General features: G+C 47.4%; 2 protein-coding genes across 12 annotated transcripts in view; both read left to right on the top strand.

The window, feature by feature from the left end:
- The window catches only part of NR1H3 (nuclear receptor subfamily 1 group H member 3), a 30456-nt gene extending 15975 nt beyond the window's left edge, over positions 1-14481 (top strand). For all 4 annotated transcript variants that reach the window (XM_061997740.1, XM_061997736.1, XM_061997737.1 and 1 more), the window contains exons 2-9: positions 1915-2162; positions 4985-5251; positions 8606-8814; positions 9063-9242; positions 9631-9730; positions 11155-11268; positions 12055-12149; positions 12522-14481. In XM_061997740.1, coding sequence (XP_061853724.1) covers positions 2045-2162; positions 4985-5251; positions 8606-8814; positions 9063-9242; positions 9631-9730; positions 11155-11268; positions 12055-12149; positions 12522-12668 — 1230 coding nt within the window. In that variant the 5' untranslated portion in view covers positions 1915-2044 and the 3' untranslated portion in view covers positions 12669-14481. The remainder of the gene's footprint in view (positions 1-1914; positions 2163-4984; positions 5252-8605; positions 8815-9062; positions 9243-9630; positions 9731-11154; positions 11269-12054; positions 12150-12521) is intronic.
- Positions 14482-16253: 1772 nt separating this feature from the next.
- Positions 16254-18019, top strand: part of MADD (MAP kinase activating death domain) — a 78238-nt gene continuing 76472 nt past the window's right edge. For 7 of the 8 annotated variants that reach the window (XM_061998276.1, XM_061998281.1, XM_061998278.1 and 4 more), the window contains exon 1: positions 16254-16319. The gene's annotated coding sequence lies outside the window, so the exon portion shown is untranslated. Of the gene's footprint in view, positions 16320-16404; positions 16485-18019 lie in introns of those variants that run through there. The other variant, XM_061998277.1, reaches the window with a different exon arrangement.

An 18019-nucleotide genomic window follows, 5' to 3' on the forward strand; every position in this document is an offset into this window, starting at 1 on the left:
GACAGTCATGACTGGGATGCAGCAAGACTGGGCTCAGGGCAGTGGGGACTGAGCACTGTCATCTGGCCCTACCTTCCCCCCCCCAGCTGAGGGATCAGACTCTGCCTTTGAAAAATCACTGTGGTATTGCTGCTGGTGATTCATTCTGCACAATAATTACTGTTTGAGTCAGTCTTTTGCATGGTTTAAAGGAATGTGGGGATGCACTGAGGCAGTACACTTAGCTTTATTGTTTCATGCCCAAACGTGTCCAGAGCCATCTGATACTGGCATCAGTGAGGAGCTTGCATGGGACTAGGAAGGCACGTTGGGTTTGGATTTGTTTCAGTGAGGTCCCTATCTCTGTCTGATGCTCTCTGCCTCTCCAGAAGGTTTTCAGTTGCTGCAGAATTTACTGTGGGGACAAAAAAAGTTGATTGTGATAGGCACATTGTTTCTTTTTTGGACTCTGAGTGTCTTTGAACTGGTTGTGGATCAAATCAGCTGGATTGTAGTCTCTCACAGTAGGACTTCCTCCTTTCCAGGGCTTTGAGTTTCAAATGTGCTGCCACTGCTCAGAGACTAGAGAGTCTCCAGCAACTCGAATTCCTTACACAATCTAAGGCTGTGTTTGCAAAGGTCAAGTGAATTAATAAGCCCTGTGGTTTTTAACACCTGCATCTGTTACCTGGCACAGTGTAATGAGAGGTGGCAGGAGCTCAGCAGGCCTGACAGTGTGTCTGCTTTTGTACTTGATGACTGTTTGAGAGTGCTGGGAGGGAGGGCAGTTTGTGGAAGCATTGCTTGCATCTTTGCCTTTGGCATTCTGAGAAAAGTTGCATGCTCAGATCCAAATACCCAGGTGGGAAGAAGGGAATTGGGACTGTGGTACTCTGCCTCTTCCTAGTCAGCACTGCAGTGTGTTAGGCATGCCCCTGCTAACCTGAGATGCTTTTTTTAATCTAGGCTGCTGTGCAGATTTCTGTCACCTGTCTTTCAGAGAGTGGCAGGCTTCCAGTTCTGAACTCAGTCACTCAAGTTAAACTGGCACAGGTCTTTAATGTAGTTGCTTTTTAAATCAGTTAATCCCTTTAGCTTGCATTGGTAAATCACTGAGTTAAGATGAACTGATCAAATGCATGTTCAATCAGATTAGGGCTGTTTACATTAGCAGTTTGCATCAGTTTCACTGAGTCTGTGCAGTCAAACCAGTAAGGCCTTTTTCTGTGCAAGTGAGGCTCTTTGGAAAAGGTGATTGATTGGCTCTCCAGGTTCTGGTTCTGTGGTAAAGGTAGTGCTTTGTAATGAAGTTGCTTTTCAGTATAGTTTCCAGGTTACAGAAGCTTGGTGAATCTGATTCCCAGGAGTGGCGTAATGGTCGTTTCCTTTAAGTATTGTGCTGGCTTTCAATTTCGTGCTCTAGGCGAGAGGAGGATTTGTCATCCTCATCTTTGATACCTCATTGATCTTTGGCACAGCCTTTGGCTACTGATATTAACAGGGAAATTCAGTGGTTTGTAGTCTTAGCTAAATAATGGCATCAAAATTGCCTTTTGCCATTTTCTACAGGCTCTGCAGTATGTGCAGCACAATCCAGGGCAGCTGGCAGCAGCGAGCCCTTTGTGACTGGAAGCTTTAACAGATACTATCTCTTGTAAAGTCTGCAATTTCCATCTTAGGCTCTTGGAGAGATTGCTGGTGGTAGCACTAATGAAGACTTGTCCTTCTTGGATAAATGTTTTGGCAATAAAAAGACAAGTTTGTGCCTGTGTGTGCTAATCTTGCGCCGTTTACCACAGTCTGTTAAAACACTGTGTTTCAAGAGCAAAAGATGAAGTTAACTGTCCCTTTTAATAAATAATGAAACAAAGCTTCTAAAAGATTTTGGGAGTTAATAGCCTCAGTAGTTGAAGTCCTGCTGTTTTTTTTCTACAGGTACTTCCTTTCTGACTTGCAGTGGCAGAGGGAAACTGAAGACCTTGAAGACAGACTCCTGTGGCTCCTTGCTTGGCAGTAACAATGCTGCAGCCATGAGATTATAGTGAGCCCTTCCTGTGTGGCCTCCATGGGTCCCACTCAGCTCAGCCCACAGGATCATGGGAAGAGGGTGGCAAGTGTATTTGAGATGGAGGAGGAAGGGCTTTCGCTCTTCCCTGGCTCAGAGAATCCCCCTGAGCATGCAGGTATGGAAAAATGTGTACTGAACTCATGCAAGCTAGAGGCTGTCCATTCTTTCAGCTGCAAGCAGAATTGATACTTCTCAGAATGTTAGGGGGAGTTCTGCTCTGCTTCAGGCACTCGGAGAATGTCTAAGAACAGAATCAGTTACTGATAATTACTGATAGGTGACTGTATTTATCCAAGCAATAAAAACATGTTGAACATTTTGCTTATTTGGCCTTCTAGGGGCTAGGTCTGTGTCAGAAAAATGAATTTCTGCTTGTTAGCCTTACCAAAAGCTGATGAACAATAAAGCTTTGCTACAGGGCACAAGCCACCAAGGGCTAGTGATGCAAAGAAGTAATAGGTTCTTGGAGATCCACATCAGTAGGAATTCTATCTGCATTTTCCCCTCTATATTCCATTTTCCTTCCTTATTTCCTTCCATACTATATTTTCCTCTTATAACTGAGGTTAAAATAGCATCAGGAAATAGAGTTGAGATTTTTCAGTTGTCTTTCGTGCTGACACACACAGTCCTACACTTTCCAAGTGTAAGAAGACTTAGCATAACATCTCTGGATGGGTGACAGGGGAAAAAAGGAAAGCACAAGTGAGATGTCCAGTACAGTATCAGCAACTTTGTGAAAACAGGACAAATAGATGTGTCTGAACAGAGAGGGAAAGTGCAGTCCCCAAAAGAAAAAGAAGAAGTGATCTGAACAATGCAATGAGTAGAAACAGACAGAGTAGTTGAAAGGTGAAGAGATACTATCCAATAAGAGTCCTTGGAAGAGATTTGAGGCCAGGGAAATAAGTCAATTGGTAAATGCCTTACAAAATGTCAAGGAAAAAGGTCACAAAATATGGAAAAAACCCATTAAATAGGGAGTCTGTAAAGAAAGGTTGATCCTAATGAGAGATTAAGTTGCAGAGCAGCCATTCCTGTTTGATACATCTCAACTTATTTGTGTGTTAGCTTTGACTACAGAAGATGGCAATAATAAGCCATATCACTAAAATGGTTTGTCCAGAGATGGACAATAATTTGCACAGATCAGAGGAAGCCTGCCTGTCTCAGTAAAATAGTCATAGGAATGGCAATCAGGTGTTTATGTAACTAAGCTTAAAGACAGCTAAGAAGGCACTGGATTACTCTGCTGTCCCTTAAACACATCAATGTTGTTTGAGGCTTTCACGAAGTCACTAGACCAATTAGTGTGTATGCAATGGCAGACTGAGGAATCTGAAATAACTGTAGGCATTGCATAATTTCCTCTAGATAATAGGTTGTGTGAGAAGAAATACAGTAGAAAAGAGAGAGGAGTATCAAAGACTTAACCTTTCTGCTGACATTTCCCTGCTGCCTGGTCTGCAGTGACCAGTGCAAGCCAAAACGAGTGACCTCCAGACCTCTGTAAAGTCAATGAGATTGAAAATCAACACCGAGGTACTTAAGGCACTGAAACCAATATGTAGTGAAGAATACTAATAATACTTTCTGAGACTGACCTAAAAGTGTTTCCCATTTCAGGAACTCAAACAGAATAGTGCATGTAATTGAGGGAAGTCAGTTAGTTGAAGATAGAAATATTAGAGCTGTATGTATGAGGAGACATGCCCTTCTAACCCTGATGCTGATTAGGAAACGCAGCAGCCTTGTCCTGCAAGCCAGCCTCTCTGAACTAACTCCACTGTAAAGGTTTTCCAGGCATAGCTTAATGTCATCTGAAGACATGCTTTTTGTAATCTTGATGAAGAACTGCCATAGAAGAATCTGTAACATCTGACTTACAGAAAAGTGCTTGCACTGTGAGCTGTGTGAGGGACGTGACAGATGCCAACGTGCCTAGAATTGAATGGAATAGAATAAACAGAATCATCATCATAATAGAATGAAAGAACAAATGGCTAACAGGGAAGGAATACATGAATAATACTGGCAAGCTTTTGGCTGGAAGGCTGAAGTTGAGCTATAGTAGACCAAAGACACTTTCAGAACGTGTAGCCACTGACAAGATGAAGACTCCTCAGGATGCTGTAGGAAGAACTGAGTGCTGAGTACCATCTGAAATCCGAGGCAGTAGTGCAGGTTCTGTTTCAGTTGGAGTAGCAAGGTTTAGTAAACCAGTTATCAGTATGAGAATGCTTCAGTTTTGGGAGCAGGGAGCGCTCTTCTTGAGGAAGAAATGGTGGCTTCAGGGTTTCAAAGGTTCACTAAGCTTGTGCAGCGTGCTTCTTGCATGCTTATTGCCCCATAGTGCATGAAGCTGCTGTCTTTTCTCTTGACAGCTTCCCCAAGTGTTCCAGTGGCAGGGATTGTCTGCTCAGTTTGCTTTTCATATGGTCACAGTTTCAGCACTGCTTTTCTGTCACTGCTCAACCGTTTGCCCTTATCCTTTTGTGCGAGTACGGCAGAGAATAGAAGTAAGAAAACTGAAGGTGAATTCTGAAGAAAACCACTTTCTGCACAGTCTTGGATGTCATCTCAGCTCTTTTGCAGCTTTTTCTCACGCTGGTAACTGAACCTGTCAGTCCTGGTGACGGAAAGTGCAGAACAACAGGCCTGAGCGTGCTTTAGCTCTTTCCCACTGTATCTAGTTATATAGCTGAGGTGAAACTGGATTAGTCAGCGGTTGGTTTGTTGCAGAATAAGTTTGCCCAGAAGGGGGAGTTTGTGAAATAGGAGACTTGATGTTTTTTCTTCCATGTGCTTGGGAGATAGTGGGTTTGAGTGAGGCTGTGGCTTATGGTAAGGAAAGGGGCAGTCAGCTGCCAACACTGTGCTTCCCTCATGTGTGTGGCTTTGCTTTTCTTTTCCTTTTCCTTGGTACTGTTTCTGTAGAAAATCCCCCCCTGAAGAGGAAGAAGGGCCCAGCCCCTAAGATGCTGGGAAATGAAGTGTGCAGCGTGTGTGGAGACAAGGCCTCCGGCTTCCACTACAACGTGCTGAGCTGTGAAGGCTGCAAGGGCTTCTTCCGCCGCAGCGTCATCAAGGGCGCGCAGTACGTGTGCAAGAACGGCGGCAAGTGCGAGATGGACATGTACATGCGCCGCAAGTGCCAGGAGTGCCGGCTGCGCAAGTGCCAGGAGGCAGGCATGCGGGAGCAGTGTGAGTGCGGGGGGAGCGCGGGCCGGGGTGAGGAAGGGGATGGTGGGAGTGCTTGGAGTGATGCGTGAGCCGTGCAGGCCGTGTACTGGAATGTGTGTGGGGAGTCACCGAGCGCTCAGCAAGGGGCGCACGGAGAGGTGAGGCTGTTAGTGCCAAGAGCCCTGCTGTGTAGTCCATGAACATGCTTTTTAGTAAGAGCTATTGGAATGCCAGCAGAGGGGAGAGTCACCACCAAGATTGATGTGTTCTTCAGCCTGTGGGTTTTGTCAGTCAGCTTGGGCTTCTGTCTGTCATGTGATCAGGGCTGGTCATCGTGCTCCTTGAACAACAGGCACTTCCCTTTGCCTCACGCTGTGAGGTCAAGGGAGGCACCATGGTACTGCAGCTGTGCTTGTGCAGACCTCATCTCATTGCTCCCAGTGAACTCTACTGGTTTTCTCATGTGAGCCATAAAGCTGCTGCTTCTGAATATTCAGCATTATCAGGAGGAGCTTTCTTTGTGAAGCATCTGGGTTTCCTCCTGTTGCTAGCCAAGACTGACCAAATGGATGCTCAGTTAATGTTAAATTGGTGTGAAGGCTTGTTTCCTGACATCCAGCACCCAGAAGAGTGAGGAACAGAGGGTATTTTAGAAACATCTTATAAAAATACCTGTGCAAAAAGTGAGTCTCTCTGGGCTGCACCAAGGAAGTGTGCTGTTCAGTTCTGTCAACGAGAAACACTACACAGCCAACATAATCAGGATCTTTATCACACTGATCTGTGTCAGCATTATGTATGCTGTCTTTGCCCCATTTCCCCTGCTCCTGAGAGCTACAAAACAGATGTATTTGAAAGCTACGTAGCAAGGCTACCTGTCCACTTTTCTTGTTGCAGGTAGATACTAGAAAGCCTCAGTTTGTTTCTGCATTTATTCATTGTCTTACATTGTAGAGAGCTCAGAAAAATTAGACCAAAAGGAATCTTTGGGTTGTTATTATCAAGTGCTTGGCAATTCATACCAACAATGTAATCCCCACTGCAAATTCGCCTTGTTAATCGTGACAGAAACTGAAGGCTTTTTCCTCCAGCTGTTTCACTTGGAAGGTCATTCCAGAACTTCCCTCTGTTAATTGTTGGAAACATTCTTCTAATTCCCAGACTGAAGTTACTCGTGGCCAGATGATTGTTCTTAAGCCAGTGTGAACCATGAGGTTAAATAGTTCCTTCCTGGCAAACTGAGCAACTTGGATTGCTTTGAATTTAGCACGGTGCAGAAGCTTGCACAGAGGCAGTTCTCAGCATTCAGTCATATCTGGCAACTTGTTGCTCAGCAGTAATTTCTTTGTGCATCTGAGTCCCAAGATGAAGGACTGTAATCACTCGGATCAATTACATCCCTTCTTAAACTAACACTGGGACTAGCCTTCTTGAATCTTTCAGATCCCCCTTAATTGGGTAATTGTACTTAATGTTTGTTGTTAGCATTGTGGTGTGTGTGTGTGCCTGCATGTGCATCCTCCCTCTTGGAAGTCAGGGATGAAAATGACTTTTGACCTACGTGTGCTATAATAATTGTCTCTCACTCCAATACTGTGGACTGTCTGTTTTGGACTGCTGTCTCACAGTATTTTCCTATTTAGTGTCTTCATGTTTAACATAATTCTTTTGAGAAGTGCAAGTATATACTTGCTCAGTTTTGGGACCTGTCTTTCTGCGTAGCAGCCATGTTTCCTTGTTACCTGTGTATAAGAAATGGCCAAGGAATCTTTCAGCACTCAAAAAATGTTGCTTTTAAGGTCAAGCGTTATTTTTTTAAAAAAACTTTTGTTCCTGAAGATAGTTTCTTTCCCAATCAGTCCCTTTTCTGCTTTTTGTTTGTTCATCACTAACTCGCAGAATCACAGAATCTGAAGGGTTGGAAGGGACCTTGAAAGCTCATCCAGTCCAACCCCCCCTGCCAGAGCAGGGCCACCTAGAGCAGGTCACACAGGAACTCATTCAGGTGGGTTTGAATGTCTGCAGAGAAGGAGACTCCACAACCCATCTGGGCAGCCCCTTCCAGTGCTCCCTCACCTCAACAGTGAATAAATTATTCCTTGTGTTTCTCTGGAACCTCTTGTGTTCCAGTTTATACCCGCTGCCCCTTGTCCTATCATTGGCCATCACTGAGCACAGCCTGGCTCCATCCTCCTCACACCCACTCTTTATATATTTGTAAACATTAATGAGCTCACCTCTCAGGCTCCTCTTCTCCAAGCTGAAGAGCCCCAGCTCCCTCAGTGTTTCATCAGAAGGGAGATGCTCCACTCCATCATCTTTGTGTCCCTGTGCTGAACTCTGTCCAGCAGCTCCCTGTCCTTCTTGAACTGAGGGGCCCAGAACTGGATACAATATTCCATATGCAGTCTCACGAGGGCAGAGTAGAGGGAGAAGAGAAACTCTCTCGACCTCCTGCCCACATCTCTTCTAATACACCCCAGGATGATTCTCTTCAAGATAGTCCTTGAATCCAGGTATGCCTAGTAGTTTCCTTTTTTTTGGATGCAGCTTGCAGATAGTTTTTGCAGCTTTGACTTAACCCTTCTCTACACTCAAATCAGTGAATTCTTCAGTTAACTTACAGGCCATCAACAGATTGTATTTAAACTAGCTAATGAGTAGTTGATCCCATAAGATTTTTCACAACACATGCCTCTGAATTGTTTTATTCCTTACAATGTTACATTTAAATGGCATGTTCCTTGACTTCACAACTGAAGAAGACATCTAGCGCGACTCCTGAAGCACTTGAGGTCCTCAGTAGGTTCTATGTGAAGCTGTTCTTTCATGATGCATCTCATGATATGATATTGCTCTCGTCTCCTGCAGACAGACTGTGTAGAAAATTGTCCTTTGATTCTTGAACTGCCTCTGGTACTGACTCTGACCTATCAGAAGGACAGTGAAGTGACACAAGCTGTTCATTTCACAATATCAGAGCAAGACACACCAGCAGGATGATATACAGTGGACCCATTATGGCATGTGAGGAGAGCAGCTGTTGGAGTCCACCTAACATGACATTTTGGGGAACTGTTCAATGGGGAGAGTCACTGTTGTCTTGAGATTTGCAGGGCATCATGAAGGGTGCTTCTCTCCTTTGTGAACACTTTGCATGACAGTGTGATTAAGAGAAAGGCAATGGAACAACTGTAAGTGAGGAAGAGAGGGAGAACCAAATGAATATCCCTGCCTGCTCTCTGTGTACACTCTGATATATCAGATACAGGCAGCTGTAATCTCTCTGTCCATCCACAGCATGTTGCCCTGTGTTCAGTGTGGTTGCCAGCCTGCTCCTATGTCACGATTGATCTCTGGCTTTTCCTTCTTTAGATGTTCTGTCTGAAGAGCAGATCCGCTTGAAGAAACTGAAGAAGCAGGAGGATGATCAGGCTCGGACAGTCGTGGTGCACCCAAATCCTCCAAACCCACCAAGCCCTTCCCACAAACTGACGCCTGAACAGTTGAGCATGATCAAAAAGCTGGTGGCTGCTCAGCAGCAGTGCAACCAGCGCTCGTTCACAGACAGGCTCAAAGTGACGGTAAGAGCTCGTCCTCTTTTGGATACGCTGGTAAAAGTGAAGTTTGAGGAGCCAGGATTGTGGGTAAAAGATTTGGAAAGAAGAGAGATACATCAGGCATTGCATCTGTGGGCTACAGTTGTGTAAAGAATAGCAATGAGTGATGTTTCAATGCATCTCATTTTCTTTCTCTGTTCACTTCATCTTCTCATCTTTCTGCCCTGGCTCCATCTTTCACACATACATACTGTCTTTTCCCGTTCCCACAGCCGTGGCCCCAAGTTCCTGACCCTAATAACCGTGAAGCAAGGCAGCAGCGTTTTGCTCACTTCACAGAACTCGCAATTATCTCTGTGCAAGAGATTGTGGACTTCGCCAAGCAACTACCTGGCTTCCTGGAGCTCACCAGGGAAGATCAGATTGCTTTATTGAAGACATCTACCATAGAGGTGAGAGTTTGGCTCCACCACAATACATAGTAGCAGAGATGAAAGAATTGCGAGTGCCCACCCGGAGAACTGGTTCCATCCATTTTTTTGGGATGGCAGCCTGAAGGACCTCGGCTACGGGACCATTACTGCAGTGCCAGGCTCTCCTGGCAAAGGGCCATGGAGGAGAATGAGGCAAGAGCCTTGGTAGTGGTAAGCAGGTATTTCCCCCTTCCCAGAAGCAGACACTGCAAAGGATGCAATAGAATTTACCTTGGAATTTCGAAGCGCTCTGAGAGAAGCTGCTTGGAAAGGCTTTGTTTGCTTCTTGTTTGTTTTTTCAGAGATGCTCTGAATGATTGATGCTTTTTCCTGTTTGCAAATGGAGTCTGGCTGTTTGTGGTTTCAGGTGATGTTGCTGGAGACATCTCGGCGCTACAATCCAGAGATTGAGAGCATCACCTTCCTGAAGGACCTGAGCTATAATCGGGATGACTTCGCCAAAGCAGGTGGTGCATTAGACAGGTGTTTCTTCTTCCCCGAGTCCCACGTTCTTTCATCTTTTCATTTATAATGTGAGCTTACTGGAAATAGCTTGTGGGGCCTTGAATCTTGAAGTCAGATGGGAGGTTTAGAACAGGACCAAACCAGTAGCCCCACAACCCCTTTGCTTTTAACGTGTGACGCTAGCTCAGTTCATCTCCTTTTTCAGGTGTGAACATGCTTTAGAGAACTTACACTCTTTCAGCTTGAAAATCTTGCTGTAAGACTGCACCTAGGGCTAGCAGCTGGTACGAACATCCTTGCTGGTAGAGATCTGACGTGGATGTGTGGTCTTAGAGCAGTGTATCAGCTCACAATAAACCAAACTTCAGCCTTCTCTCCTTCACAAGTATATCACTTGCTGGTCTGTCTGTGTGCCGTGAGGGATGACATCAGTGCAACTACAGCTCAGTCGATAACGTGCACTGAAGATCCCCACAGAGTGCTTTGGACATGTTGTCGGCTCAGTATATGATGGTCTGTGCTGAAGTGATTTCTGAAGTCTGTTTTTCCAGGAGTAATGAGTGTAATTTCAGATGCAGTAACAGGAAGCTTGCATCTTCAGCACTTCTGAGAATGAGGCTTCGGCTGTCTTTCTTGTGACCTCTTTTCTTGATTCCTCTATTGAACTATTTATACTTTAGATGGTTTTTATATGCAGCTTTCCTGTTTGAAGCTCCTCTTGGTGGCTTTTCTTCAGACAAATTAGAAAGGCAAAAAGCTGTCAGCCATAAAGGTTCCCTCTACCTTGTTGATCCTTCTCTGGTGCAGTTGTACTGCAGGAAATTAGAAACGCTGTTTTGGAGGAAGGGCCATGATTGTGTAGCACATGGCACAAAGAGGCCTGATTTGACAGTGACTTCTGTATGTTATAACAATAAATATCAGTGTGTTTCTGCCTGCAATATCACTGCATTTGTTGAAGGAGGTGCCTGGAAGCCTAAGTTAGGCTCTGCCTCAGCTCTTTGAGCATTCAGTTCTTGAAACTGTATATTTTCAGCTCGGACAGACTTCAGATGAATCTGGAGCATGGAATTAAAGAGGGCTGCTGGTTTGAAGGGAGTGATGGTTGCAGAGCACAAAGCGTAGATGTTGCACCCCTGGGCTTATGACTTTCTGATGGACTTATAGTTACGTTGTATTCCTGTTTGGTGTTGCCTGGTAGTGTGCTGAGGGGCATTAAAGGCTCTAAGAAAACACAGGAATAGCATAATTTTACAGTCATAACCAGTGTTGATGGCACTCACCAGTAGTGGTGGGATGTCAAGGGACATTTCAGCCACACTTGGAACATAATGTAAGGTTTTTTCCCTGCCTGCCTGTCCTCTTTATTCCCTGGCATTGCAGACAATTGTCCTTGCCTCACCTTATTCTCTTCTGTTTGTTGCAGGTCTGCAGTTTGAGTTCATTAACCCCATCTTTGAGTTCTCAAAGGGAATGAATGAGCTACAGCTCAACGATGCTGAATATGCACTTTTAATTGCCATCAACATTTTCTCTGCAGGTAAAAAGCCAGGGAGATCTGAGGAGCTGCAGTAGTGAGTGAGAGGGCAAAGAAAGTGGAGTTAAGGAAGGTCACAAGCTGAAGAAGAGTTAATAGAGACTAGCAATAAAGGGAGCGTGTTACTACTTTGGCTTAGTGTGCTCATTATGTTCTGAGTTTTCCAGTGCCATCTGCAAAGGAAATCAGAATCCTCACTGCTGGAGGAGAGTATAGGAAAGTCAGGCAATATTTACCTTTGTCCTTTAGAAATGGCTGTGCTACTTTCCTGATAATGTGCTCGGCCATCTCTGGTGTGATACGGGTGGGAAGGCACGAGTGACACCTGCTGTTCAAGTGAAGGCTGGGTGTGTGGCTGGTATCACCGTGGCCCAGCACAGGGCTTTGCAGAGAAGCCACCTCTGCTCTTCACTTCTGTGTTCTGTTTTGTGAAAGATGAATTTTTTTTTTCTCTGTTCCTGTTTCTAACTGTCTCAGCTGCTGGAGATTTTCCTGTTCCCTCCTGAATGGGCAGCTTCTCATCTGGGGTAGGAACGTGAGACCAGACACATTTAGTGCTGTTTGGTCTAACTGCACCTCTATAGCAGTCAGATCCACATGTGCAGTAGATGTCACTGAGAAAGAATAGTTGGAGAAAACTGACATAGCTGCTGCAGGAATGGATAGTTCTCCCAGCTCTGCTGGGTGAATGCTCAATAAGGTTTTTGGGAGAGGCTGTACTGAGGGTCTGGGATTAGGCAGTGAAGCTGCTTGTGGCAATCTGCTCACTTGTAGCCTGCGTTTTGGCAGACCGACCGAATGTGCAGGACCAGTCCCTGGTGGAGAGGCTGCAGCACACCTATGTGGAAGCCCTTCATTCTTACATCTACATCAACAGACCAAATGTAAGTGCTCAACCAGAACATCTCCAGCAGTGATGCAGACTCGATTCTGTATGCATGCAGGCACAGTTCCTGCAGCACTGTCTGTGCCAGGCCTCTTGCTGCCTGTGTTGTCACACTCTTCCCTTCTGCAGCTGTTTGGTAGCAGCTGTAGCTGCAGGATGTGAGGAGCCATCATGGCCTGCTGCCCTGTATCATGTCTGGGAAGCGTGGAGTTTTGGGACATGGTGTAGTACTCGTGTTCCTCCACACTGCTGCCTCCTGGAGAATGCCAGGTTTAGAGGAAGTCAGGATTGTGGGTGATTTTGCTACAAAAACAACAACAAAGTGTTAGTGTGAGTTTACAAACAGCTGTCTCTCTGTCGGACTCTGCAGGACCGCCTGATGTTTCCACGGATGCTAATGAAGCTGGTCAGTCTTCGGACGCTGAGCAGTGTCCACTCTGAACAGGTGTTTGCCCTTCGGCTGCAGGACAAGAAACTCCCTCCCCTGCTCTCGGAGATCTGGGACGTGCACGAGTGACCGCATGCTCCCAGGGCACCGGCGTGATGCCGTCATCTCCCAGCCTTTGCTAACGAGAAGCCAGCCTCCCCTCTGCAAAGCACTCAGCTCCGGGCCAGGCGACGCGGGGAGCAATGAGCCTGGGGTTTCAGTGTTGGCACAAGACTATGCAGGAGGCAGCTGGGGTAGAGCAGATGAGGGGGGGGGGGTTGGTTTTGATGTAGTGCCCGTACCCCAAAGGAATAACGTGAACCATCTGATAAACGGTAGAAATGAAGACCTTCCCCACAAACACACGTACACCTCTTCCTTCAGTCTTTCTCTTCTCTAAGCATGTCCTGAGGGCTTGCCCCTTGATCCTCTCCTCTCATGTTGATTATGAAAATCAATTTGCAGGAACTTGCCAAACCCTCTTCTGTGGAGAGTAACCCAGCTCAAAAGGCTTCTGCAGGGTCTCCAATGTACCTGGATCTGAGGAGCTCAGGGAAGTCAATGTGGATGTTCTAGGGGTTTCACTGGGTTTCCAATAAATAAAATCTCTTGTACATGTTGCCCTTAACAGCGATTCCAAGAGAAGTAACTGTTATTTCTTCATTATGAGACTTCATCTCTAGAGCTGCCCTTTCATTCTGGCCCTCCTATGGAAAAAGGATTCCTCTAATGTGTAGTGCCCTTTGTCTAACAGGAAGGCCCTCCGGATAGGGAACATTTGTACACCAGAAAGATGTCAGGCATGAAGTAGTGGATTTTCTTTATTTTAAATGTAATACTTTGCAGTTTTATCTCATGGTGGCTTAAAGCCAGTTCGCTTTACCTTTGATTTGCTAACAGTTGGGAAACTAGTTCAAAACAAAACAGGGCATAGATTTTATCTTTAGGGGTGGAATAGAAGAAAGGTAGGTGTGAAGGATTGGTACCTAGGCAAGATAGGTGGGGGTGGAAGGATCTCAAAAACTTCCAACAATTTGGAGCACGTGGCACACGTTCCAAGGTGGGTGTGAAGATGTATGGGCCGAGGAGGTAGGACAGCGCATCTGGTGAAATCCGTGGGCATTGTGTAAGCTCTGGGCTGCACGGCTCGGGCTGCAGGGATACTGGGTGTGACCAGCTCCACTCTTCTTCTCCACTCTTCTTCCGTCTTCTTCCTTTTGCCACAGTGTTTCTAAGGTACTTGCGTAAGGATTTAGTGATGGTCATGAGACAAGGAGGTTCCTCGTGTATGAGAAGTGCCAATTGCTTTAGAAGAACACTTGGGTCTTGTATCCTTTCTTCACTTTGGGCACTGTGAGATCCACACTGGCTTTACGCCCCCAGTTCTTAAGTACCTACATCCACACGTATTCTAGGATTTACAGCAATATCTTGTCTGACAGAAGAGAATCACGCTGTTGTAAATCATGTTCCTTATTTTCCAAGAAACAACATCATCTGGCTGATCTCAAGAGATGTAACCTTAAGTATCCTGGTAGCTTGGTCTCATGAGTCTTCTCTGTCATAGGGGTCTGTGTTTGCTTGCCCGGTGAGCATCCCAAGAGCCTCTGTTCACATGGCTCGGGGTTTTTTGTTTTGTTTTGTTTGTTTTTTGGCTGTGTATCTGAGCGCTATGCCCGTGGTGAGGGTATCGTGTCCATTTTTGCACTTGAGGTTGGTCCCCTGCCACCGGCCTTCACTCTGCACCTTTGTAAAGCACTTGTAACAATCTGTAAAATAATCTGTTGTTTTTTATAACTCATTGCAATTGCAAAAATTCTTGTTTAAATCTGTATTTTTAACTAATCTGTTTGAGAAATGTTAATGTTTATATAAAAGAATAAAGCCTAATACAGGATTTTGACATTCTCTGACATGCTGTCATTAGACTGGAGGAGGAAGGAATAAGTTCTTGATGTGTGACAAGCTCAAAGCTGCTGAGGAAGTAAGTACACAGGTTGGGGAGAAGAAATAAGTGGTGAGAAAGAGCGAGCAGTGCAGCTTCAGGGAGTTTCTTTGAGCCTCTGTTGTGAGATCTGAGCTTGCTGTGTGCCAGAGCTGGCAAATGGGTGAGGTGGATTAAGCATGTCACAAAGACAGTGAATTATCCATACATGCCTCACCTTGACCTGTAACAGCTTTTTACTCTTGCATGCTCCACTCCATGCCTCTGGCTGTCGAGTGGATTTTGGCAGGATCCTTAGTTGCTCCCTCACATAAGCACAGGGATAGCTGTCATCTGCACTCCCTCTGAGGGATGGGTAGAAGGGAGGAAGCAGAATGCTGTCCACCTTCAGCTGCTCCCAAAGCACTCGACGATCCCCTGCGGCAATGGGAAAGGAAAGCGATTGTCAATTCACCAAAGCTCCACACCACAGGCTCTTCCACTGAAGCCTCTGCATTGCTTTGACAGTGAAAAAATTAAATTGGAAACTACTAAAGAGAGGAAGAGAAAATAGGAATAGGCTTATAGGAGACAGCAGTGGGTATGTGGTGGGGCGTAACCAGCAGAGCTCGGGAGCTCAAGCCTGCCCTGAGTGGATTAGAGCAGGGCTGGCCTCTGCTCCAGGGATTTACTTAAGAAAGGCTGTCAAGATGCAGCAAATGCAGAAGCTGTAGCTTCACTTTTGAGACAAACCTCATTTTTATCAGTTTAAAGGGGAAAAACTGGATGTAAAGTTGTGATATTTTCAAGGTACAACCCATAACGCTGCTGTTGATGACAGTGGTGAAAGCAGTGATTTGTTTTGCCACATTTTTACTTCCATATTTGCACCATGCACCTTAGGCTTGAGCCCCAGTCCTGCTGCTCTCAACCTCTGTACCTTACCTGTTGCAGACTAATTTTGTTAACTTAGCCACTGGAGAAATCATGGGGTGCTCGAACTACAGCCTCATGGAGAGAAAGAAAAGAGGGGTGTATTTTTGAAGTCCCATCTCCTCTACAAGGGCCAGAGTAAAAACGGAATATCAAGCATATTGCCATTTTGCACCTTATTGCTTCAAACCATTGGGATACTTGCTGTAGGTTTGGGTTTATTGTAGGTAATTTTGGTTGTGTTAACAAATTTTGTTGTGCAGCATCCTGGTTTATAGGAGGAATTTTAAAAAGCTGCACCTCGAGGTTTTAATAGCAAAATTCTCTCGTAATCTTACGGAGCAAGTAGCTCAAGAGGCAGAGGGTGAAGGCACACAGCCCTGTATCTCCGTGTCGCAAGGCACGGAGATACTTCTCCACTTCTCCCCGTGGCTGTCGCTCGGCCGAGGCTTCACCTGCTCGCCAGGACGGGGTTTGGAAGCAGCAATTCCACTCATCACGCGGCGGAAACCGAAGCGTTCCAGGTTCCAATCTTCCCACAGCCTAGGCTGGCGGAGACGTCTCTGAGCACCCATGCCATTTGGGAACCTCAGCCTGCCCGGCTGCCCCTCGCCGTGCCGGGGAGCCGCAGCTGAAGGCCGCGGTGCCGGGGCAGGCGGGCGGCTGAGGGGGCGCGTGGGGCCGCCGAGGCGCGAGGCGCACCCCGCTCCCGTCGCGGGGCCGGTCAGGCGGGCTCTTCCCCCCCCCGCCGGCGGCGCGAGTGGTTCGCTCCGCTCGTCGCTCCGCCCCTCCTTGCGGGCGGCGGTGGCGCGTTCCGCTGCTGGCGCTGGATGCGGAACTGGCTGGGCGGCGCGGCGCGGCGGGGCCGGGGGGCGGCGGCGCAGGTGAGCGGCGGCCGGCCGAGGGTGCGGGTGCCCGTGCGGGCCCGCGCGCGGGCGGCGGGGTGCGCGCGGGCACGTGCCACCAGCGGGGAGCGCGTCCCGCCGCCCCTGCGCTTGGGTCGGGCGGGGGAGCGCTGCCTGAGGGGATCCGCGCCCTGACAGCCGCGGGTAAGGGCCGCTCCGGCTCGCCCCTGGCTTTGCCGCAGCTGCCCGGCCGGGTGCTGTGGTGCTGCTCGGGTACGGCCAGCCCTTCCGCAAGGTCGCTGGGGGCAAAGCTGGTAGCTCACCGCTCCGGGGAGAGGTCCTGGCGAGGCTGGGCTCCATCCTCCCGGGGTGCGGGATGCGCGGGGCCGCTCCCCTCCGCGGCCCGCTGAGAGCCGCCGCGGGGTTCTGCCGGTAGCTCGGCCGGGGGCGGGAACGGGCAGCAGCCCCGGGAGGGTCGCTTGCGGGGTTTCCGGGGGAGCAGAGGAGGACCGCGGAGGTGGCTGGCCCGGGAAATGGTGGGGGACGGCGGGGGGAAGCTCGGCCGGCGGCGAGGTGAGGGCGCGGGGCCCGGCGCCCTCTCGCACAGCGGGGCTCGGGCCGGGCCGAGCCGAGCCTCCCGGCCGTGCCTCATCGCTCTGCGGCGGGAGAAGCGGGCTGGACAGTGAGGGCAGGTGGAAGGGGCGCGGGGCGGAGTGCTGCTCTTTGAGGAGGTCGGGTGTGCAGCTGTGTGAAGGGATTGCTGCAGTGATGTGACTGGAAAGGTGATCCTACTCCATGGTTTGTAAACAGCAGATCCTGTTACTCCCCAAGACAATAGAATAGGAAATCCACTTCATGCTAGGCAATTTCTTAAGAAGTATCCTATAAATCAAGAGCATTTTCGCCACAGAAATGAGTGGCACCACCTTGCCGTGCCACTCGCTTTTATTCTTAGGCAGAGGAGGGGGAAAAAAGCTTGGTCTGTGTTACTGTTCGTGTGAAGTCATGGTAAAGAAGTACTGAGATAAATGATAAGCCTTGGAGGAAACTGGTTTGTTATCTGGCTTTCTTCTCTCCCATTTCTCCCCTGAACTCGGCTGTATACCACGCTGTTTTCAGACATACACGACATCATATACACTAGAAATTTGCAGCCCCATGGAGGTGGGGCAGAACTGTGAATCTGGTGATAGATCCCTTGTGCTTTCCTTAGGCAAGCCAGCCATTTTCTCTACATTCAGTGCAACTCTGAGTCAGTGTTTCTGTTGGTGTGCTCTCAAGTGTCCTTGCTGTGCTCTTTGCAACATCGCTTCTCTGCAAAGATATTACTGGTAGACAGAAGCGAGGGGAGGGAACACGTATTGTAGGGTCCTGAGGGTCACATAACCAAACCAAAGTCATCTAAATATAGGTGATTTGTGAAGAAGCTCCATTTTTAGGCTTTATACCACTTGAACCTTGGGAACTGTTTTTTATGGGCATGAAAAGTACTTGCTATTTTCAGCACCAATGAACATCTGCAGTCCTGGCACATCAGAGAGAACCCCTTGTACATCTAATAGAGCTAAAATGCAGTTTTTGCAAGATCTGATCTGGCCATCCCCTCACAGAGTATTATATAAGACTGAGCTGATTGAGCATTCCAGCTATAAAATAGTTCTTTTACTTTCATGTTGTATTGTTAGAAATTGCATAGCTCTTATGCTATGCAATTTAATATACCAATGTAATATAACCTG

The sequence above is a fragment of the Colius striatus genome, chromosome 6 (assembly GCF_028858725.1).
Source record: "Colius striatus isolate bColStr4 chromosome 6, bColStr4.1.hap1, whole genome shotgun sequence".
Classification (NCBI taxonomy): Eukaryota; Metazoa; Chordata; class Aves; order Coliiformes; family Coliidae; genus Colius; species Colius striatus.